The sequence below is a fragment of the Desmodus rotundus genome, chromosome 6 (assembly GCF_022682495.2).
Source record: "Desmodus rotundus isolate HL8 chromosome 6, HLdesRot8A.1, whole genome shotgun sequence".
Taxonomy (NCBI): domain Eukaryota; kingdom Metazoa; phylum Chordata; class Mammalia; order Chiroptera; family Phyllostomidae; genus Desmodus; species Desmodus rotundus.
In genome coordinates this window covers 57,811,986-57,835,952 of record NC_071392.1, presented here as the reverse complement: position 1 = coordinate 57,835,952, position 23,967 = coordinate 57,811,986, and the positions used below count along the sequence as shown (strand labels likewise).

The 23,967-nt window shown below is 38.1% G+C and overlaps 1 protein-coding gene across 1 annotated transcript in view; it reads right to left on the bottom strand.

Annotated features, from left to right (window-relative positions):
* The window catches only part of HECW1 (HECT, C2 and WW domain containing E3 ubiquitin protein ligase 1), an 803,434-nt gene that overhangs the window by 101,717 nt on the left and 677,750 nt on the right, over positions 1–23,967 (bottom strand). Inside the window, exons 20-22 of the mRNA XM_045193075.2 lie at positions 23,518–23,638; positions 22,425–22,538; positions 21,288–21,440 (exon numbers count right to left, since the gene is read on the bottom strand). Coding sequence (XP_045049010.1) covers positions 21,288–21,440; positions 22,425–22,538; positions 23,518–23,638 — 388 coding nt within the window. The remainder of the gene's footprint in view (positions 1–21,287; positions 21,441–22,424; positions 22,539–23,517; positions 23,639–23,967) is intronic.

The window sequence follows — 23,967 nt, the reverse complement described above, 5'->3', positions numbered from 1 at the left end:
GAAGAGTCTCACAAACAATGGGAAGACAAAGAAACAATTCCCAAATGAAAGGAAAGGAGGAAGTCTCAGAAAGAATGCTAACTGAAAAAGAGGCAAGTCAACTATCAGATACTGAGTTCAAAGCAATGGTCATCAGGAAGCTCACTGAGCTCTCTGAGCTCAAAGAGAACTACCAGAAACTACAGGGAAACTACAATGAACTCACTGTAAACTATATCAACATGAAAAAGGAAATAGAAACTATCAACAAGAGCCAAGAGGAAATGAAGAATACAATTTCTGAATTGAAGAACACAGTAGAAGGAATGAAAAGAAGACTTAATGAAGCACAAGATTGGATCAGCGAGCTGGAGGACAAAGTAGAAAAAAAAAAACAGAAGGCAAGAAAAGGAAAAGAGGCCCAGAAGAATGAAGAGGCAATAAGGGAAATGCAGGACAACATGAAATGTAACAATATCCATATAATAGGAATACCAGAAGGAGAAGAAGAAGAGCAAGGGATAGAAAACCTGTTTGAAAAAGTAATGATGGAAAATTTCCCTAATCTGAGGAGAGAAAAAGTCACCCAAATCCAGGAAACACAGAGGGTCCTATGCAAGAGGAACCCAAATAGACCTACTGCAAGACACCTCATAATTAAAATGGCAAAATTCCAAGACAAAGAGAGGATCTTAAAAGCAGCAAGGGAGAAAAAGGAAGTAACGTACAAGGGAGCCCCAATAAGGTTAGCAACTGACTTCTCAATGGAAACGCTCCAAGCCAGAAGAGAATGGCAAAAAATATTCCAAGGAATGAGAAACAGAGGCCTGCAACCAAGGATACTTTACCCAACAAGGCTCTCAATCAAGATAGAAGGTCAAATAAAGACTTTCCCAGACAAAAGAAGTCTAAAGGAATACACTTCCACCAAACCAGCTCTGCAAGAGATGCTAAAGGGACTGCTTTAAGGTAAGGAAGGAAAAGAGAAAGACAGAGGAACACAGGTAGGAATAAAGGCAATGAATAACTTCCTATCGATAATAACCTTAAATGTAAATGGATTAAATGCTCCAATCAAAAGACATAGAACAGCTGAATGGATAAGAAAACATGACCCACACATATACTGCGTACAAGAGACCCAACTCAGGACAAAAGACTTACACAGACTGAAAGTGAAGGGCTGGAAACAAATTTTCCAAGCAAACGGACAGGAAAACAAAGCAGGTGTATCAATACTCATATCAGACAAAATAGACTTCCAAAGAAGGGCCATAAAGAGAGACCCGGAAGGTCACTTCATAATACTCAAAGGAAGAATCCACCAAGAAGACATAAACATTGTAAATATATATGTACCCAACATAGGAGCACCCAAATACATTAAGAAAATCTTGGAGGACTTCAAGAAAGATATTGACAGCAACACAATTATAGTGGGGGACTTTAACACCCCACTGTCAAAAATGGACAGGTCTTCCAGACAAAATATCAACAAGGATATTGTGTCACTTAACAATACCCTAGAGGAAATGGACTTAACTGATATATATATAGAGAGCTTTTCATCCCAAAGAAGCAAAATACACATTTTTTTCAAGTGTACATGGAACTTTCTCAAAGATAGACCACATGATAGGACACAAAGCAAGCCTCAAGAAATTCAAGAACATTGAAATCATATCAACCATTTTCTCTGACCACAAGGGACTGAAACTAGAAACCAACCCCAAAGGAAAAAACCCAAAACACTCAAAATCATGGAGACTGAATAGCATGCTATTAAACAACGAATGGGTCAAGAACGAGATTAGGGAAGAAATCAAAAACTTTCTGGAAACAAATGAAAATGAACTCACAACAACCGAAAACCTATGGGACACAGGAAAAGCAGTCCTGAGACGGAAGTTCATAGCAATACAGGCCTACCTTAAAAGATAGAAACATTTCAAACAAACAACCTAAACCTACGCCTACAAGAACTGGAGGAACAACAACAAAGACAGCCCAGAGCAAGCAGAAGGAAGGAAATAACCAAGATCAGAGCAGAACTACATGGCATAGAGACTAAGAGCACAATTCTAAGGACCAATGAATCCAGGAGCTGGTTCTTTGAAAAGATAAACAAAATCGACAAGCCTTTAAGTAGGCTCATCAAGAAGAAAAGAGAGAGGATCCAATAAAGAGAATTAGAAATGAAAGAGGAGAGATTACAACTGATACCAGAGAAATATAAAGGATTGTAAGAAATTACTATGAAGAACTGTATGCCAATAAATTTGAAAACCTAGGTGAAATGGACACATTTCTAGAAAAATATAATCTTCCAAAACTGAATGAAGAAGAAGCGGAAAACCTGAACAGACCAATAACAGCAGACGAAATTGAAGCAGTCATCAAAAAACACCCAACACACAAAAGCCCTGGACAAGATGGTTTTACAGGAGAATTCTATAATTCTCCTGTAAGGAGAGCTAACCCCTATCCTTCACAGACTATTCGAAAAAATCCAAACTGATGGAAGACTCCCAAACTCTTCTTATGAAGCCTGCATCATCCTAATCCCAAAACCAGATAAACACACAACAAAGAAAGAAAACTTCAGGCTAATATCTCTGATGAACATAGACGATTAAATCCTCAACAAAATATTGGCAAACCGCATCCAGCAATACATTAAAAAGACCATCCATCATGACCAAGTGGGATTCATCCCAGGGATGCAAGGATGGTACAATATTCGCAAATCAATAAACATAATACATCACATCAACAACAGCAACAACAAAAATCACATGATCATATCAATACATGCAGAAAAAGCATTTGATAAGATACAGCACCCACTTCTAATAAAAACCCTCAGCAAAGTGGGAATAGAGGGAGCATTCCTCAACATCACAAAGGCCATATATGAGAGACCTACAGCCAACATCATACGCAATGGAAAAAAACTTAGAGCTTTCCCACTAAGATCAGGAACAAGACAAGGATGCCCTCTCTCACCACTCCTATTCAACATAGTATTGGAAGTCCACAGCAATCAGACAAGAAAAAGCAATAGAAGGCATCCAAATTGGAAAGGAGGAAATGAAACTGTCACTGTTTGCAGATGACTCGATGGTGTACATGGAAAATCTTATAGACTCCAACAAAAAACTACTCGACCTAATAAATGAATTTGGTAAAACAGCTGGATACAAAGTCAATACTCAGAAATCAAAGGCATTCCTGTACACCAACAAGGAAACTGCAGAAACAGAAATTAGGAAAAAAATCCCATTTGATATAGCAACAAGAAAAATAAAGCACCTAGGAATAAACCTAACCAAGGAGGCAAAAGAGCTATTCTCAGAAAACTACACAACACTGAAGAAAGAAATTAAAGAAGGCACAAACAAATGGAAGCATGTACCATGCTCATGGATTGGAAGAATTAACATCATCAAAATGGCCATGCTACCCAAAGCAATTTATAGATTCAATGCAATCCCTATTAGAGTACCCATGACATATTTCACAGATATAGAACGAACATTTCAGAAATTTATATGGAACCATAAACGACCCCAAATAGCTGCAGCAATTTTGAGAAAGAAGAACAAAGCAGGAGGGATCACAATCCCTGATATCAAACTGTATTACAAGGCCACTGTCATCAAAACAGCCTGGTACTGGCATAAAAACAAGCACACAGACCAATGGAACAGAACAGAGAGCCCAGAAATAAACTCAAGTCTTTATAGTCAATTAATATTTGACAAAGGAGGCAGGAGTATAAAGTGGAGCAAAAACAGCCTCTTCAACAGATGGTGTTGGGAGATCTGGATAGCTACATGCAAAAAAATGAAACTTGATCACCAACTTACGCCATACACAAAAATAAACTCAAGATGGATAAAAGACTTAAATATAAGTTGTAACACGATAAAAGCCCTCGAGGAAAACATTGGCAGGAAAATCTCAGACATTCCACACAGCAACATCCTCACAAACACATCCCCTAAAGCAAGGGACATAAAGGAAAGAATAAACAAATGGGACCTCATCAAAATAAAAAGCTTCTGCAAGGCTAAAGAAAATAGCACCAAATTACAAAGAGAACCAACAGTATGGGAAAACATATTTGCCAATGATACCTCAGACAAGGGCCTGATCTCCAAAATATGTAAAGAACTCACACGACTCAACTCCAGGAAGACAAACAACCCACTTAAAAAATGGGCAAAGGACTTGAACAGACACTTCTCCAAGGAAGACATACAGAGGGCCCAGGGACATATGAAAAAATGCTCAGCATCACTAGCCATCAGAGAGATGCAAATTAAAACCACAATGAGGTACCATCTCACACCAGTCAGAGTGGCCAACATAAACAAATCCACAAACAAATGTTGGAGAGGATGCAGAGAAAAGGGAACCCTAGTGCACTGTTGGTGGGAATGCAGACTGGTGAGGCCACTGTGGAAAACAGTATGGAATTTCCTCAGAAAACTAAAAATGGAACTGCCATTTGAGCCAGCAATTCCTCTGCTGGGATTATACCCTAAGAGCCCTGAAAGTCCAATCCAAAAGAACCTATGCATGCACCCCAATGTTCATAGCAGCGCAATTTACAATAGCCAAGTCCTGGAAGCAACCTAAGTGCCCATCAGCAAATGAGTAGATACAAAAACTATGGTATATTTATACACTGGGTGCTTTCAGAGGTTTGAGGCTTTATTTTCCTCAGCTGGAGCCTTGGGTGGAGCAGTCTGTTTTGCTTCCCCGCCATTCCTCCCAGTTTATCTATGTATGAATGTGGGGCTGGGGGGTCCGCTAGCTGTTGCACTGCTTGCCCCGTTTCGTTCCACAATTCGCCACCTCTCTGGGTCCATCCATGTTGCCACGTGTCCTCTCCACCCCTGGCTGCCTGTATCTGCCCCTCCTACTTGTCTGGATGAATGTTTCTTCTTTATCTCCTTGGTTGTGGGACTTCTGTGTGGTTTGATTTTGTGTCAGTTCTGGTTGATTTTTGCTTTTATATTATTGTTGTCCTTCTTTTGGTTGTGCGAGGAGGCACAGTGTGTCTACCTACACCTCCATCTTGGCCAGAAGCTCCAATCTGCCTCTTAAGCTTGTCATTCTTTAAGGACATTCTTACTTCTGGCACAAGATGGTCCAGAGTAACTCAACCCCATGCCTGGATTCAGCCATTTAGCTAAGGACTCCTGATTCTTTTTAGTGGGGAGTGATACCGGAACCTGTGATCTGGAAGCAAGGTTCCACCTCATTGCCACTGAGGTATCATTGCTCATGTCCTTTCAGTGGACAGACTAAGGAAAATAACCATTTCATATCATTCTTGCTTTTATCATTTTATATTTGTAGTCCTTTTCTCTCCCTGTGCGAATCTAGGCTCCCAACAAAATCAATATATTTGCATTCTTTGCTCAGTTCTACAATTCACATACTTGTTTCAGAGTTATGATCTCACCTATAAGTGGAACCTAATCAGCAAAACAAACAAGAAAGCAAAATATAACTAGAGACATTGAAATTAAGAAAAAACTTGTAGTAACCAGAGGGGAAGTGGGAGGGGATAATGAGGTGGAAGGGGGAAGGGGGAAGGGTTTTCAGGAACATGTATAAAGCACACATGGATAAAACCAAATGGGGATAGATAGGATAAAGTGTGGGAAGTGGAGATGGCTGAGATGTGGGTGAGTGGTGGAGGAAAAATGGAGAGTACTGTACTTGAAGAACAGTAAATAAATAAGTAATAAATAAATAAATAATTCTGCTGCTACAGAAGAAAAAAATAAACCTACTAACCTATTAATTCAAATTTAAGTTTTATTTGCAGTTTTCTATGTCAAAGGTACTTCTGTCATTAGACTAAGAGGAGTGAAAGTACTATAGTTGAAGGTTATTTGGATTCTTTCTATTCTGCTTTGTTTTATTGCAGTTGTTTCCCATTTGGTATATAGTTAAGTTTATTTGTTTCTATTTGTCCCCAACTTTGAAGTTAGAAAAGAATTCTTGTTGATTTAACTTTTGTCATTTTAATTATGATATATCTTTGTGTGGACCTTTTTAGGTTCATCTTGTTTTGGACTCTGAGCTACCTGGATACAGTTGTGTGTTTCCTTCACCACATTCAGAAAGTTTTCAGCCCTTATTTCTTTAAATAAGTTTTCTATCTCTATCTCTCTCTTTCTTCTCCCTCTGGTACTGTTGTGATGCAAATGTAATTCTGTTTGATGTTGTCCTAGTGGTTCCTTTAAACTATCTTCATATTTTAAATTCCTTTTTATTTTTGCTGCTCCAATTGGGTGTTTTCCACTACTTTGTCATCTAAATTGCTGATTGGATCCTCTTTTTCATCTAATCTCATGTTGACTCCTTTGAGTGTATTCTTCATTTCAGATATTGTATACTTCATTTCTGGCTGGTTCTTTTTTATGTTTTCTATCTCCATTTTATGTTTCCTATTTCTTTGTTGAAATTCTCACAGGCATCCATGAGCATTATTATAATGAGTGTTTTGAATTCTTTATCTGATAAATGCTTGTCCGTGTTTCATTTAGTTCTTTTTCTGAAGTATTATCCTCGTCTTTTGTTTGGGACATATTTCTCCGTCTCCTCATTTTGCCTGTCTCTGTTTGTTTCTAAACATTAGGTGAAATATCTATGTTTCTCAGGCTTCAAGGAGTGACCTCATGTAGGAGCTACCCCTTTATAGATTGTGTGTCTCAGGTATCTTTGGCAGGCCACCTGGAACTGGAGCATGCATGGGCCACAGGTTGTCTGAATTGGGGAGGAGTATGCCTTATCAGGGCCTGGAGCTATTGCTATAGTAGGAAAAGGCCAGAGGAACTACTGGGGAAAACGTGCTCTGGGACCACCTTGGCAGGCTTGTTGGAGTTGTAGCTAAAATGGGCAAAGGCCTTGGTTAGTTCCAGAGGCAAGTCACACCAGGACCTGGAGCAAAAGCTGGAGTGGGTGTGAGCTATAGGGATTCCCAGAGATAAGCTGTTGGGGCTATAGCCAAAGTGGGTATGGTCTGTGGGAAATACTAGGGAAGAGTACACCTGGGTGGGAAGGTTAGCTAAGGCAGATGGGAGCAGAGGGGAATCCAAGGGGAAAATTAGGAGGCTGGAAATGAGAGCTGGAGCTGAAGCAGGCTGCAGGGAGGCCTGTTTCTCTATAGTCTCTCTCTCTTGTTTGTTGTGTAGAAACTGTTCAGTCAGCCCTTTGTTCTTCAGGGTGAATTGCTCTGTCTGGAAGTATAAATTAAATATGTTCCTGAGAGTATGTGAGTTCAGGGTCTTCCTGTGCCACCATCTTAGACCAGGATCCTCTAGATCTGCTCAGTCTTGAAGCCACTTACTCCCCTGACCCATTGTTAACATAAACCTTTATGAGGGTATGTAGCCAGGGAGAGATGAAATGAGTAATGCAAACAGTAAGTAGCCCAGAGCAGTGTTTTTTTTCAAACTCTTTCAAAGGTATAGAGAAGAAAGCAGAGTTTACATAAACAACTGACTAGCCACCCTGGTTCCTTGGAAGAGAGCAGCTACACTTTCTTGTTTAATATTATTTATTTATTTTATACTACTTAAAACTTTTATTGTTGTTCAAATACAGTTGTCTCCATTTTCTCCCACCACTCCCTGGCCCCACACATCCCCACCTGTTCCCCTCAATCCTACCCCCCTTCAGCTTTGTCTATATGTCCTTTATACATGTTCCCTGATGACCTTCTCCTTCTCTCCCCCATTATATCCCCCCTCTGGTTACTGTGAGACCAGCTCTACTTTCATCTGTTCTAGATACTGGGGTTTAATACAAATTTCACTGGAAAGCAAGGATTCAACAAAGAGTGTTTGAAAACCTTTTTCTAAAAGAACTCAAGAGAAGATGAACTTATTTTTTTAGAAGAAAGTTCAGGAAAGAAGTCAAAAAGGAACTACAAACTATTTTAAGTGGGTTATAAGGGTGGGTGAAATTTAGACCCATGTCAGTGTGAGAACAGAAACAGAGGAAACTGGGGTGGGGTGGAGGGATGGGGAGTAAATGCAGACAACTATAATTGAATAACAATAAAAATTTTAAAAAAGAAACAGAGGAAACATAGGATATGTTGTACGGGGAGCAGAGCCCCTATTAAAATATCAGAGGACAGAGGAGTTTCTGGTTTGTAGAAACAGATGGTGTCATCTCAGGCAAGCAGTCTTAGTGTTTGGGCTGCCTGAGGATTTGAGAAATCCAGACTTAATTTTGTAGACAGTGGGAACTATTATATATTTTTGTGCTGAGTACAGGAAAGAAGGGTGTCAAAATGGGATAAAGAAAGAATGAGAACAGAGGTAGGGTGTGCAAGGCAGCAGCATATACCTGTGACATTTATAATATGTCAGAGGCTCAATGTCAGTTTGTGTGGCCCAGCACCATGTCCTCAGCAGTATAAGAGTACATTGAGAAATTCATGTCAGCAACATTTGTTTTACTCTAATAATTTAGCTAAGATATTTGTACTAATTGATAGTTTAGCTGTTAGGGATTTATTTTTTTAAATTGCATTCAGATATAATTTTATATAAATACATTAATATGACCTTATAAACTATTTTAAAAAATCATCATTGCTTTTGTCTTTTCCTAGCTTGGTGGCTCCTCTCTTCATACTTTATCTCCTGTGACCTATGTTGAATAAGATATAACCTTCCATATTCTTCATCTAAATCACATAGTGACATAATAATTTATTTATGTTTAAGTAGCCATACCTATACACATACAGGTGTTGCATCATTATTTTTCAACTTTTGAATGGTATCGTTCATGGTTTTCTGCTTCTTTCTTCTCTGAACAATACTTTTAAGAAATCTCACTCCATTATCTGGTAAAGTTCTATTCAGTCCTTTTATGCCTTTTACCATTGTGCAGTATGGATCTGTCTTAATGAAGTTGAACAGTTCCCTTCTGATGGATAGTAGGGCTGCTTCTAGATTTGTGTATTTAAAAACCATGCTGATAGTTCAGTTTGTTCATTGGATTCCACATATGAGTGAAATCACACGGTAATTGTCTTTTTCTTACTGGCATATTTTACTTATCAGAATGTTCTCCAAGTCCATCCATACTGTCACAAAGGGTGGAATCTTCATCTATTTATGGCTGAATAGTATTCCATTGTGTAAGTGTTCCACAGTTGCTCTGTCCACTCAACTACTGATGGACACTTGGGCTGCTTCTATATCTTGATGATAGTAAATAACACTACAATGAACACAGGGGTGCTTATAATCCTTCAAGTTCATGCTTTTGGTTCCTTCAGATATATTTCCAGAAGTGGGATCTCTGTGTCAAAAGGCAGATCCATTTTTTTGAGGTATTTCCATACTGCTTTCCCCAGTGGCTGAATCAATCTACATCCCACCAACAGTGCAAAAGGGTTCAATTTTCTCCAATTCCTCACCAGAACTCGTTGTTTGTTGATTTACTGATTATAGCCATTTTGGCAGGTATGAGATGGTATTACATTGTGATTTCAATTTGCATTTCTCTGATGATTAGTGATGGTAAGCATCTTTTCACATGTCTATAGGCCATTTGTATGTCATCTTTGGAGAAGTGTCTATTCAGGTGCTTTGCCCATTTCTAATGGGTTGTTTGTTTTTATTTCAAAAATTTATACAGAACAACAAAAGGTCCCATATAGCCACAGTGATCCTGAGAAAGAAGAACAAAGGTGGAGGTATCATGCTACCTAATATCAACTATACTATAAGGCCATATCAAAACAGCATGGTTTTGACATAAAAACAGACACATAGATCAGTGGAACAGAATAGAGACCACAGAAATAAAACCACACTTTTATAGTTAATTAAAGTTCAACAGAGGAAGCAAACACATACAATGGGCTAAAAGATAGTTTATTCAATAAATGGTGTTGGACCATTTATTGGACAGATATGTGCAGAAAAATAAAACTAGACCACCTTCTTATATCATACACACAGATAAATTCAAAATGCATCAAATATTTAAATGTTAGACCTGCAACCAAAAAAAAAAACCTATAGAAGAAAACATAGGAAACAAAATCTTGGACATTGCTCACAGCAATATATTATTGGATATATCTCCCTGGCCAAGGGGAAAAAAAAAGAAAAAAGAAAATTAGATTTCATCAAAAGAAATGTTTTTAAACGTCAAAGCCAAGGAAAATGGAGACAGACTCATAGATAGAGAGTAGGATGACACCTAGTGCGGAGGGCAGGTAAAATGGTGGAGTGATTTAGTAAAAACATGAAAGGACTCATGGACAGGGACAACAACGTGGTGATACCTGGGGCAGGGGGCATAAGAGGGCTGAATGGTAATGGTCAAAAAGCAATAAAGTTAAATAAAATTAAAAAAAATGCTGAAATAAAAGTTCTTATTTGTTGTATTTGTTTTTTTGTTTTTGTGTTTAAGTATATTTTATATAATTTTTTCTATTTTTCATTGTTGTTCTATTACTTTTGTCCCTATTTTTCCCCATTGATCTCCCATGCAGAGACCACCACCTCTCCTACAGTCAATCCCTAACCTGTTGTCCATGTGCAATGATGATCTTTTCTTAAATTTTCAAATTTTTTTTTATTGTGGTTCAGTATGTGGTCTCCACTTTCACCCGACCATGGGCCTCACCCCATATATCCCCACCTCCACTGCTTGAGCCTATATTGGGTTTTATACATGAGTCCTTTATACATGATCCTTGATGGCCCTGCCCATATTATCCCCCACCATCCCTCTCCTTGCCCCTCTGGTTATTGTCAATTTATTCTTTATTTCAATGTTTCTAGTGGTATTTTGCTAGCTTGTTTGTTTTGTTGATTATATTCCACTTATGGGCGAGATCATATGGTATTTGTCTTTCAACACATGCCTTATTTTACTTACCTTAATGGTCTCCAGATCAATACATGTTGTTGCAAAGGGTGGGAGTTCCTTTTTTTCTTTCTGCTGAGTAGCATTCCATTGTGTAAATATATGACAGTTTTTTGATCTGCTCATTTACTGATGGGCACCTCAGATGCTTCCAGTGCTTCACTATTGTAAATTGTGCTGTTATGAACATTAGGTGCATAGATTCTTTTGAATTAGTGTTTCAGGATTCTTAAGGTATCATCCCAGCAGTGGAATTGTCAGGTCAAAAGGCAGTTCCATTTTCAGTTTTCTGAGGATATTCCATACTATTTTCCATAGTGGATGCACCAGTCTGCATCCCCACCAATAGTGTATTATGGTTCCCTTTTCTCCACAACCTCTCCAACACTTGCTGTTTTTTGATTTGTTTATGATGGCTATTCTGACTAGTATGAAGTGGAATCTCATTGTGGATTTAATTTGCATCTGTCTGATGGCCAGTGATGTTGAGCATCCTTTCATATGTCTCTGGACCCTCTATATTTCCTCCTTGGAGAAGTGACTGTTCAGGTCCTTTGCCCATTTTTTAATTGGGTCCTTTGTCTTCCTGTAGTGCAGTCTTGTGAGTTCCTTATATATTTTGCAGATCAAACTCTTGTCCAAGGTATCATTTGCAAATATGTTTTCCGATATGGTTAGTTCTCTTTTCATTTTAATGTTCTTTTCTTCAGACATGCAGAAGCTTTTCATTTTTATGAGGTCCCATTTGCTCTTTCCTTTATGTCTCTTGCTCTAGGGGACATATCAGTGAAAGTATTAGTGCATGGAATATCTGAGATTTTCCTGCCTATGTTCTCCTCTAGTACTTTTATGGTGCCATGACTTATATTTCAGTCTTTTATCCACCAAAAATTTAGTTTTGTGAATGATGTAAGTTGGTGATCAAATTTCATTTTTTTGCATGTAGCTGGTAAGACCTCCCAACACTAGTTGAAGAGTCTATTTTTATTCCATTTTATGCTTCTGCCCCCTTTGTCAAATATTAATTGACCATAGAGACTTGGGTTTATTCTGGGTTCTCTATTCTGTTCCATTGGTCTATGTGTCTCTTCTTATGCCAGTACCATAATGTTTTGATTACAGTGGCCTTGTAATATACTCTCATGTCAGGTATAGTGATCCCTCCTACTTTGTTCTTCTTTCTCAATTGCTGCAGCTATTTGGGATTGTTTATGGTTCCATATAAATTTTTGAAATGTTTGTGCTATATCTGTGAAATATGTCATTCATATTTTAATAGGAATTGCGTTGAATCTATAAATCGCTTTGGGTACTATGGCCATTTTGATGATGTTAATTCTTCCAATCCATGAGCATGGTACATGCTTCCATTTGTGTCTTCCTTAATTTCCTTCTTCAGTGTTGTGTAGTTTTCTGAGTACAGTTCTTTTTAAAATTTTTAAATTTATTTTTAGACAGAGGTGATGGAGGGAGAAACAGAGGGAGAGAATCATCAATGTGTGGTTGCCTCTCTCACACCCCCTACTGAGGACCTGGTTCCCAACATAGGCATGTGCCCTGATTGGGAATCAAATGTGTGAATCTTTGGTTGGCAGCTGGCACTCAATCCACTGAGCCATACCAGCCAGGAGGAGTTCAGGTCTTTTACTTCCTTGGTTAAGTTTATTACTAGGTACGTTATTGTTGTTGTTATTATAGTAAATGGGATTTTTGCCTAGTTTCTCTTTCTGACATTTCATTGTTGGTGTAAAACAATGTTTTCAATTTCTGAATATTGACTTTGTATCCTGTTACTTTGAAAATTCACTTATTTGTTTGAGTAAATTGTGGTGAAGCCTTTATGGCTTTCTAAGTACATTATCATGTCATCTGCAAAAAATGACAGTTTTACTTCACATTGGCAATTGGATGCTTTTTATTTCTTTTCTTGTCTGGTCAATATGTCTACAACTTCTAGTACTATGTTCAATAAAAGTGATTAAAGCAGACATGTTTGTCATGTTCATGATTTAGGAGGAAAGATTTTAGTTTTTGCCCATTGAGTATGATGTTGTCTGTAGGTTTCTCATATATAGCCTTTATTATGTTGATGTATAGTCTCTCTATTCCCATTTTGTAAATCATTTTAATCATAAATGGGCACTGTACTTAAATTCTTTGTCAACAACTATTGATGTATTGTGGGGTTTTTTTTGTTTTTCATTTTATTTATGTGGTGCATTACATTTATCGATTTGTGAATATTATACCATCCATGCATCCTTAGGATGATTCCAACTTGATTATGGCATATGATCTTTGTAATTTACTGCTGGTTGTGGTTTACCAATGTTTTGTTGAGGATTTTAGCATTTTTTTTTTTTTTAGCAGTGATGTGGCCTGTAGTTTTCTTTCTTTGTTATGTATTTTCCAGATTTTGTAATTAAGATATTACTACCTCCTAAAAAAAAACTTTGGGAGTCTTTCCTCTTCTTGAATGTTTTGGAATAGTTTGAGAATGTTAGGGATTAGCCCTTCCCTAAATGTAAAATTCACCTGTGAAGCTGTCCAGTCCAGGGCTTTTGTGTGCTTGGAGTTGATTGATTACTACATCAATTTAACTATTTTTTATCAGTCTATACATTATTTCTGCTCCTTCTTGGTTCAGTTTTGGAAGAATTCGCTTTTTAGAAATTTTAACATTTCACTCAGTTTTTTCAAATTTCTTGGCATATAATTGTTTGTAATTTCCTACACAGAAATCATTTGTATTCCTCTGGTATTGTTTGAAATTTTCCTCTTTTGTTTCTGATTTTATTTATTTGGTCCTCTCTCTTTTTTTCCTTTATGAGTCTGGATAGAGGCTTGTCCATTTTGATTGTCTTTTAAAGCTCCAGTTCCTGGATTTATTGATGCTTTGAATTGTTCTTTTAGCCTCTATGTCATTTAATTCTGCTCTGATCTTGATTATTTCCTTGTTTATACTCTCTCTGGGCTTTGTTTGCTGTTGTTCCTCTAGTTCTAGTAGAATAAGGGTTAAGTTTTTTATATGAGATTTTTCTATCTTTTATAGGTACACCAGTATTGCTATAAACTTCTCTCTCAACACTGCCTTTGCACTGTCCCATAGGTTTGGGGCTGTTTTTTGTTCATTTTCATTTGTTCCCAGAAACTTTTTGATTTCTTCCTTTCTCACTTTTAAACCATTCTTTATTTAATAGCACATTATTTAGTTTCTTTGAGTTTGAATTTTTTTAGTTTTTTCCTTAAGGTTGGTTTTTAGTTTCAAGCCATTGTGGTCTGAGAAGATGCTTGATATGATTTCAATCTTCTTGAGTTTCTTGAGGCTTGTTTTGTGACCTACCTTTTGCCTGTCCTTGAAAATATTCCATTTGAAAAGAATGTATATTTTGTTTTTTTTGAGGTAACAGGTTCTGTTTATATTAGGTTAACTAAGTCCATTTCTTCTAGACTGTTGTTCAATGTCACAATATTCTTGATAATTCTTTGCTTGAAAGATCTATCTATTATTGACAGTAGGGTGTTAAAATCCCCTACTAAGACTATGTTGGTGTCGATATCTTCCTTGAAGCCCTCCAAGGTCTTCCTCTTCCTTATATATTTTAGTACTCCTATGCTGGGTGTATATATGTTTACAAGAGTTATATCTTCTGTTGAATTGTTCCCTTAAGTATAGCATAGTGTCCTCCTTTGTGTCTCTTAATGACATTTATTTTTAAATCTATTTTGTCTGATGTAAGTATTGCTACCCCATTTTCTTTTCAGTTCCTTTTGCCTAGAATATTTTTTCTCCATCCCTTCATTTTCACAATGTGTAGATCTTTGGTTCCAAGGTCTCTTGTAGACAGCATATACCTGAGCCACGTTTCCTTATCCATTCTGCTACCTTATTTCTTTTGATTGGAGTACTTAACCCATTTACATTTATGGATATTATTGATAGGTATTTTATTCATTGCAATTTCGATCTTTGCTCTTATGCCTCTCCCCCTTCTCCTTATCTTCTTAAAGCAGTCAATTTAGCTTCTTTTGCAATGCTGGTTTGGTGGAGTTGTATTCTTTTAGGCTTTTTTATTTTTGTCTGGGAAACTCCTTATTTAGCCTTCCATTTCACATAAGAGTCTTCCTATTTAGAATAGCCTACACCATTAAGGAAGACACAAACAAATGGAAGCATGTACCATGCTCATGGATTGGAAGAATTAACATCATCAAAATGGCCATACTACACAAAGTGATTTATAGATTCAATTGAATCCCTATTAAAGTACCCATGACATATTTCACAGATACAGAACAAACATTTCAGAAATTCATAAGGAACCATAAACAACCCCAAATAGCTGCAGCAATTTTGAGAAAGAAGAACAAAGCAGGAGGTATCACAATACCTGACATCAAACTGTATTACGAGGCAACTGAAAACAAAATAGCCAGGTACTGGCATAAACACAGGCACATAGACCAATGGAACTGAACAGAGAGCCCAGAAATAAACCGAAGTCTCTACGGTCAATTAATATTTGCCAAAGGAGGCAGGAGCATAAAATGGAGCAAAAACAGCCTCTTCAACAAATGGTGATGGGAGATCTGGACAGCTACATGCAAAAAAAGAAACTCGATCACCAACTTACACCATACACAGAAATAAATTCAAGGTGGATAAAAGACTTAAATATAAGTCATAACACCATAAAAGTCCTAGAGGAAAACATTGGCAGGAAAATCTCGGACAGTCCATGCAGCAACCTCCTCACAGACACATCCCCTAGAGCAAGGGACATAAAGGAAAGAATAAACAAATGTGGTCTCATCAAAATAAAATGCTTCTGCATGGCTAAAGAAAACAGCATTAAAATGAAGAGAGAACCAACAGTATGGTAAAACATATTTGCCAATGATACTTTAGACAAGGGCCTGATCTCCAAAATATATAAAGAACTCACACGAATGCACTCCAGGAAGACAAACAAAGCAATTAAAAAATGGGCAAAGGACTTGAACAGACACTTCTTCAAGGAAGACATACAGAGGGCCCAGAGACATATGAAATGATGCTCAGCATCACTAGCCATCAGAGAGATGCAAATTAAAACCACAATGAGGTACCATCTCACAGCAGTCAGAGTGGCCAACATAAACAAATCAACAAAGAACAAGTTTTGGAGAGGATGCAGAGAAAAGGGAACCCTAGTGCAGTGTTGGTGGGAATGCAGACTGGTGAGGCCACTGTGGAAAACAGTATGGAATTTCCTCAGAAAACTAAAAATGGAACGGCTCTTTGACCCAGCAATTCCACTGCTGGGATTATACCCTAAGATCCCTGAATCACCAATCCAAAAGATCCTATGCACCCCAATGTTCATAGCAGCACAATTTAAAATAGCCAAGTGCTGGAAGCAACCTTAGTGCCCATCAGTAAATGAATGGATGAAAAAACTATGGTACATTTACACAATGGAATTCAATGCAGCAGAGAGGTAGAAGGAGCTCCTACCCTTTGCAACAGCATGGATGGATCTGGAGAGCATATGCTAAGTGAAATATGCCAGGCAGTGAAAGACAAATACCATATGATCTCACCTATAAGGGGGGTCTAATCAACAAAACAAACAAGGAAGGAACATGTAACCGGAGACAGTGAAATTAGGACGAACCGGCAGTAACCAGAAGGGATGTGGGAGGGGATAAAGGGGCGAGGAGGGGAAGGGGTTTTCAGGAACATGTATAAAGGGCACATGGACAACACCAAAGGCCGTTAGGATCAAGGGTGTGGGGTGGGATGGCTGGTGTGGTGTGGAGTGGTGGGGGGAAAATGGAGACAACTGTAATTGAACCATAAAAATTGATTTAACAAAAGAAGAGAAAAAAGAAATAGGCAGAATGAACATAGTCACAACCTGTCATGCATATTTTATGGTGACTATTCAAGTGATTTATTCCCCACAGCTTCTCTAGTGTAGTGCTAAGAAGGCAACTCTTATTCACCAGGAGATGAGACCAGTAAATCTCTTATATATCTGTAGAAAATACACAAGGACTGCTGTTGGACTGGCTTTGGTGGGAGATTTTTTCTGATCTTTGACTCAAAAACTACTCACCGAGCTCTGTGTTAGCAAGAATGCTTGGGGTTTGAAGGGCCAGAAACATCTAATGGAATATTTTTATATTGTCGTTTTACCTAACAATTCAAGACTCTGCATATGTAGCAATGGGCATTTTAAATGCGTTATCCATTATTCTACACAGCAAGGTTAGTATTTAGAATCAAGGGCAGATAAAGAGCTTCCCAGATAGTAAAAAGCTTATTTTTGGCCTGTGGCCCTGTTCTGTAGAATGAGCAGGAGGGCAGGCAGCAAAGCCATTCCTTCTCTCAGAAGGACTCCAGCTCCAGGCTGTCCTGAGGCAGGGACAATTTCTAGCTTTACAAAGTCAAGATGGTGACCATTATGAGCCCTGTAATCTTTTGGTCTCTCTTTTCATGATTGATGTGTTAGTTATAGTAAGTGTCATTGTTTTCACAGGCTCTGTGGATCACAAGATAGAGGCTCCCAAGAGTGAGGAAAGAAGGAGGGCCACACTCCTAGATCTGAGATCACAGATTTGCCCATCCTTGTTGGTGGGTGAGTTGCATCTGGTAAGGCAATCATATTTGAGAACTCAGGCTTCAGGTTTCCTCAGTGTCGTAAACACTGCATGAGCAACATTGACAAGACCTCAGTCTGGGACACAACCCACAATTGTTGAACACACATTGTGCAAGGACCAGAGTGACTTCAATCAGGAATTAGCCTTCCTAGCATCCTCCATTAGGGTGGCAAAGAGTTGACCACTTGGGTGCTCAGTTTTCTTTGTAAATCCACTTGCCATGAGGTATAAGTATCTCTAGTAGAAAAACACCTAGAAGGAGCAATTGTAGCATTACCATCTGGTTGAGACACACATTCCAACAGGGCTTCCTATTCAAAACTAAACAAGGTGTCTCAAGCTCACTCACCCCTGGCTGTTACTGCCCAAAGAAAATCCTCCCCCTCTCCCAAGACCTCTGAGGCACTGGTGAGAATAGAGTCCAACTCCATTTGCTAATCGTGATATAGTCTTGTGCCTGTGTTGTTTCCACATCGCACCTTTCTTGCCAGACCAGTGCTCAAGGAACTAAAGGGTCAGAGTTGGAGCCTGAGAACAGAGGGGAGGTCACTGCTCACTTCATAACAATTTGCCATCCAATATATAGCACTAAAAGAACATTATTATTGCACAAGCTCTGCTTAGACTGCTATTTGGCAAAAAGCTACACACATTTTTGTTTCTGATTTACACAGCAAATATTTTCAAACAAGTGGGAAAACTAGTGGATGAAAGTCCTCATGTTCTTTCCTTTGGAAAAACAAAGGTTAACTCGCACCTCCAGGGCAGGCACTTCTGGTTCTTTGACCTTTATAAAGGACCTATCCAAAGAGCATTACTAATTCTTACATCTATCACACAATTTACTTCCTCAGTGCAATAAAGTATACCTGACACATTACCAGAGCCTCTTCAGCTCTCTAATGCCAGAGATGAGCAGAAGCAACAATGCCAGGGTGAGAACAGGGGCTAGGCAGCTGGTGATGTGCCTTCCTCAGTGGAAAGTGACTGAGGCCACACGTCAATAGCAAACGATCAGACTATAAGCCCGGCAAATGCTCTGTACTATTAGGCATTTGCCTGTGGCCTTATTCTGTGTTTGCACTGAAACATTATTGACTCCCAGGATTTCTTCAGAACATTGGTTCCCTTTCATGCCATTACAGTGCTTAGCACTGCTTTCCTCTACCACCACTCAATGCAGCTCCATTGGCCATCTGAATACTCTTTCTCCATTGATGTCCTAACATCTGTTCTCCCAATTGAATGCTCTGAACACTTGCAGTCCCCATTCTATTGCCTAGATACCTTCTCCAGCCTCTGCCCTTTCAGATTGCCTTCTCTTCCCAAATAGTTCTTCTGAGTACCCCTAACTCTCTCCAGGCTCTGCATTTCTTTCATCACACTCCTCCCAGGGTATGAGCTGTCTGGTCACTCCTTAGTTTCCTTGTAGGACCTTTGACTCTGCCCATCCCTTACACATCAATATTGTCCACTTTCATGTGGGCCTCAGCTCTGCTTACTGTCTTCACAAGCTTTGAGGGCATGCACAACTTCCCACAGCTAAGCCACTTTGTGTTGGTGTCTCTCAAATCTCAATATCTAGTGCATCTGCTCCTCTGCTAATTAGGGCCTTAGCTCCATTTACATATTGCCATAACCAGCTGCATTAATAATGGAAATTGCAAGTTCTACCTGTCAAAGAGTGAATTCCTCATTTTTTGTCTCTAAATATTGTCTATTCAACCTCACTCTAGTCATAGTCGTAGCATCAATTGACCCAGTTGTGTTACCAGAAACCTTGTATTTACATTCTACATTTTACATTCTACATTTCTTTCTCCCTCTTAACATTCAATCATCTCTTCTCCCTCTATGATGTCCTTTCATTTCTGGGACACTGTCTCTGCCTTAGTTTTGACTATTTCTCTCTCTGACTTACTAGCCGCTTCAGAACTAGTTTGGCTCTTTCCATCCATACCTCCTCAAATTTTTCTTCACAATATGACAAGATTTACTTTTTAAAAACACAACTCCAATTATAGTATGCTCCATAAAGTATATGACCACCTGCTTCTTTCTTTTATATCTAGCCTCACTTTCTTTTCTTTTTTTTTGATCAGATGAATCTTTAATGCAAAATGCATTGAATGAAAGACAAATCACAAATTCAAAGTGTAGCTTAGTCTTATTTCACTTAATAAAGTCATAAGGGAACTAGTTGATAAACAAACCCATAGGCCTCATCGCAACTTTGACCAGGAGCTAGGATCCACATAACCACTGTTGATATTTAATTCTAACCTCACTTTCTATCACAAACTCAAAAGGTATTCTCTGTTGTAATCTAGTTATATTACTTGCTGAAGGCTCCATTCCCTCTCATGTCTTTTAATTATTACTTCCAATTTTGACTCTGCAGCATGTCTTTTCTCCCTTTCTCCTATACAACTGCCCCTTAAGATCTGATGCAATCATTCCTTCTTTTCAACAGATCCACTGCCTTTCTATGTGCATCTCTGGTGTGTGTGCATATGTGAAGAATTGTACATACACAGGTATGTATGTATAATGTGGCACTTACAATTTTGTACTGTAAGTGTTGGTTCACTCATGTGTTCTTCCTACTACATCTTCTTCGGGGAAGACATCTTACTCATTTCATCTTTGTATCTTCTCAGCATACAGTGTGTGTTTAATTTACAATTGTTAAATTATTAAAGGTACCCTTACGTCTATACATCTACATATAAAGGTACACCTAGCAGGCACAGGTATCACCTCAGAAGCTTCCTTCATCAGCAGCCATTGCAACACATCATAAATAAACAGTGTCACAACAATCACATTAGCAATCTACAGGACTCATTTCCTTCTTGATGACAGGAATTCCAGCAGTGAGAGTGGGATAGATTTCAAATCAGGTGTGGTGACACAGCAAGAAAGTACATGCATTCTACATTTTCAATGAAAATTTCTTCTTTTTTCCTTTGCAGTTTTTTTATTGTTGTTCAAGTACAGTTGTCTCTATTTTCCCCCCACCACTCCACCCCACCCCAGCCATCCACATCTCCCACCCTGATTCCACCCCCATTGGTTTTGTCCATGTGTCCTTTATAGTTGTTCCTGAAAACCCTTCCCTCATGCAAATTTATGAAGGCTTCTAATATCTGAAGTATCTCAACTATAGAATTGCACATAATTGACTAATACTGATCTTCTTACACATATCAGTAAGTACTAATAGATGCCTCAATAGGAGAAAAGCAAAGAGATAAATATTTTTGAGTCAGAGGGATATTTAGAGATGTGACCCAACAACTTTATTCTACAATCAGAATCAGAAGCTGATGTCCACAATGCTAAAACCATTGGTCCAAAAATATACAAGTATCAAAGAATTTCAAACCCATATATATCTGCAAGGAACCTTTACTGGGGACTCATAATTTTAGTAGAATTATCAGCATTCAGGACCTATTTCTATTTACTTTAGTGTCTCTTCAGAAGGCAATTACTATTTCTTAGATCAATTTGGTATAGATAATACTTTTGCAGTGTCTTTAGTAATTTACTTTGTATTCTGGGTGAAAACTAATGGGTAGTCTTCCTTCTAGCACTTTGCTATTCACTCTCATCAGCTCTAATAATGTCTGGCCCACTGCTCTAAACACAGTGGCCCCTGAGGAATGTTTTTGCCTTCTAAGAAAAACTAGAACTTTCAAACATAAGAAAGCAAAAATTCTAGATCTTACCATTCTAGATGATTTTCCACAAATGCAGACATAGGGCTGATCTGTACCGTATAAGTATCATTTGCAGAATACTCAAAGAGTCCATAGTAAGGGTTGAAGAGCTCCTGAGACAAAAGAAAGAAGAACTCTCTCGAAGGACCACTGTAATCCAAGCTGAAAAGAAGCAGAAGCCCGGGAAATTATTATGAGCAGGAGGTAGGGGGCCTATCTCTATCTGGGTACTAGTGTGCTCTTTCAGAGTCAGTACTAGGGAATGCAAGAGCAGTCTTGGCTCTTTAGAATGGATCTCAATGGAAGTATTGATTTGCTATAGAAAATGAGGTTTAGTCATTGGTTTGGGGAAGTTCTTACTCAGATGTTCATGAATGAACTCTTATAGCAATGTCCTTTAGCCTTTTTTTTTCTTTTTGATCACTTATTGGATAAAACACATAGCTCACCCATTAAAAACAAGGGCTTTCTTGGGAAAGGCACAAGAGAATTCCTGAGACAATTTGCACATACACACGTGCATATGTGTAAATTGAAAAGCTTCCAACTTCATTTTTACATGCCATCTTTGATGAGTTTGTCCTCTGTGGTTGAGATTATTTTCCATAAAATCATTGAAATTATGTAAAATATTTGGTATGTAGTTGTATATGTGTACTTTATATTTTTACACTGACCTATATAAAGTCATTATTTTTGAGAATGGAGTCAAATTAATTTAAAGGAACAAAGAATAATCTTTTGAACAAAGAATGCTGCAATAATTGGACTTTCACATATACAAAGAAATATACATTTAACCTTATTATATGTGTACTTGGAGGGGAAGAGTTTTTTGATCAGATATTCAGAAGTGTACACCACCTGAAAAAGTAGAAGTACAGTAGCTTAAGGCTGTATTTTTGGTTTATACTTTGACCATGTACCTCAGACTCTAATACCTATCAGTAACCTTAGGTTTTTAAAGAACATGAAATCTAAAGTTTGGCAATACCTGGAGAAAGACCCCCTCAGAAGGACACTATCAGAATCACCTCAGGGCAAAGGCTTAGAGCCACCCTGCTTCTTCTTGAGAAAAATTAACCAAGATCCAAGGACTCAGATACACCGCATTAAGGCGTCTGCATAAGAGTACTGGTGCCTCACCCTTCTTCTCCAACAAAGGTGATGTAAAGCTTGTTTCGCTGGAGCTCTTTCCTGGAATAAGCCATCACTTGATTGAAGGTTCCCTCCAACAAATGGTCCCGACGAATAAGGAGCCTAGGAAGGAGTAGAAGCCATGTGGATTTTGAGTGGTAGCTTAAAGATCCATTGTTGGAGAGTGTTTTGATAAGTAGTGAGTGCCCAGGTATCACTCCCCAGCCTCTCAATGAGGTGCATATTCCATCAGTTGAGTGATGGACTTTTCTAAAACACTCTTTTCAAAACATTGATAGCACAGGACAATATGTATGCTTTTATAATTGAATACATTCTCTTACTGGACCATTTTTGGGTTTTTTAAAAATCATTTCCAAAAAGAATCTGTTCAATTGGATTTTTGATTTTGGGTTTGGCTTTTCATTATGTAAACAATTAATCCAGAAGAAAAACACAACTTTTTACTTAGACTCCTATTACAAAGTGACAACATTACAAAGAGCCCATGAATTTGACAAATGAGTTAAATTTGTCTGAAGAATAAGTAAAGGGACATATATGACTTTTTTTCTATTTTTTAAAATTTTATTGTTGTTCAAGTACAGTAGTCTGCCTTTTCTCCCTTCCTCTTCCTGCAACCCCAGCCATCCCCACCTCCCTCCTCTGATTCCACTTCCCCTTGGTTTAGTCCATGTGTCCCTTATAGTTGTTCCTGAAAAACATTCACCCTTTCCCCCCATCATCCCCTCTTATCTCCCCTCTGGTTAAGGTCCATTTGTTCTTAATTTCAGTGTCTTTGTTTATCAAATTTAGTCCAAGATTCCTTGCTTTCTGAAAAGGTCTACCACTGACTTTACACATGGTTTTGTCTGAAGCCTATTGTTCTTTCTGGTTCTTTACTTTCCTTTCTGCCTTCTCATCAATTTCTTAACCTCCTTTCTTCTTTCTTCTCAATTTCATAATTTTTCCTTCCTCTTTATTATAAACTTAACTGTTACCATGCCATGGTATCCAGTCTCATAACTTTACAAAGGTATAGGGAAGAAAAATATAGAAAAAGCTGCCATATGAATTCAGTGCTAAGTACTGGAGCACTCACTTAATTTTCCCTGGACCCTGACCAAATCCTTTGGCTTCCAGTTTTCGGTAGAAATTGCGGAGTTTAGCCTCAAAATCTCTCCGGTAGGGTGAAGGAGCTCTTGCACTAGCTCTCTGCAAACCTGAAGAGAGAGTACATGGGCTGAAGGTCAATACTGTTTATCAAAGAACAAACACACAGAGCAGCAGTAGAGGAAGAGGCAACCAGTGGCATATACCTGTGTCTTCATATTTTTCTTCTCCAACAAGTTTCTCTTAATTTACATCATGACTTCAGTTACATTTATAATAAACAGAAATAATAAAATAAGGAAAAATTCTGATGACAATAAATATCTGTCCTCTACTTCACTCAAGTTGTACTTCTCTTAAAAATACCTTGATGAGAATATTTCTTGGCTTGATTATACTTAGATAATCTAAAATAACATAAATGAAACTAGACTAAACT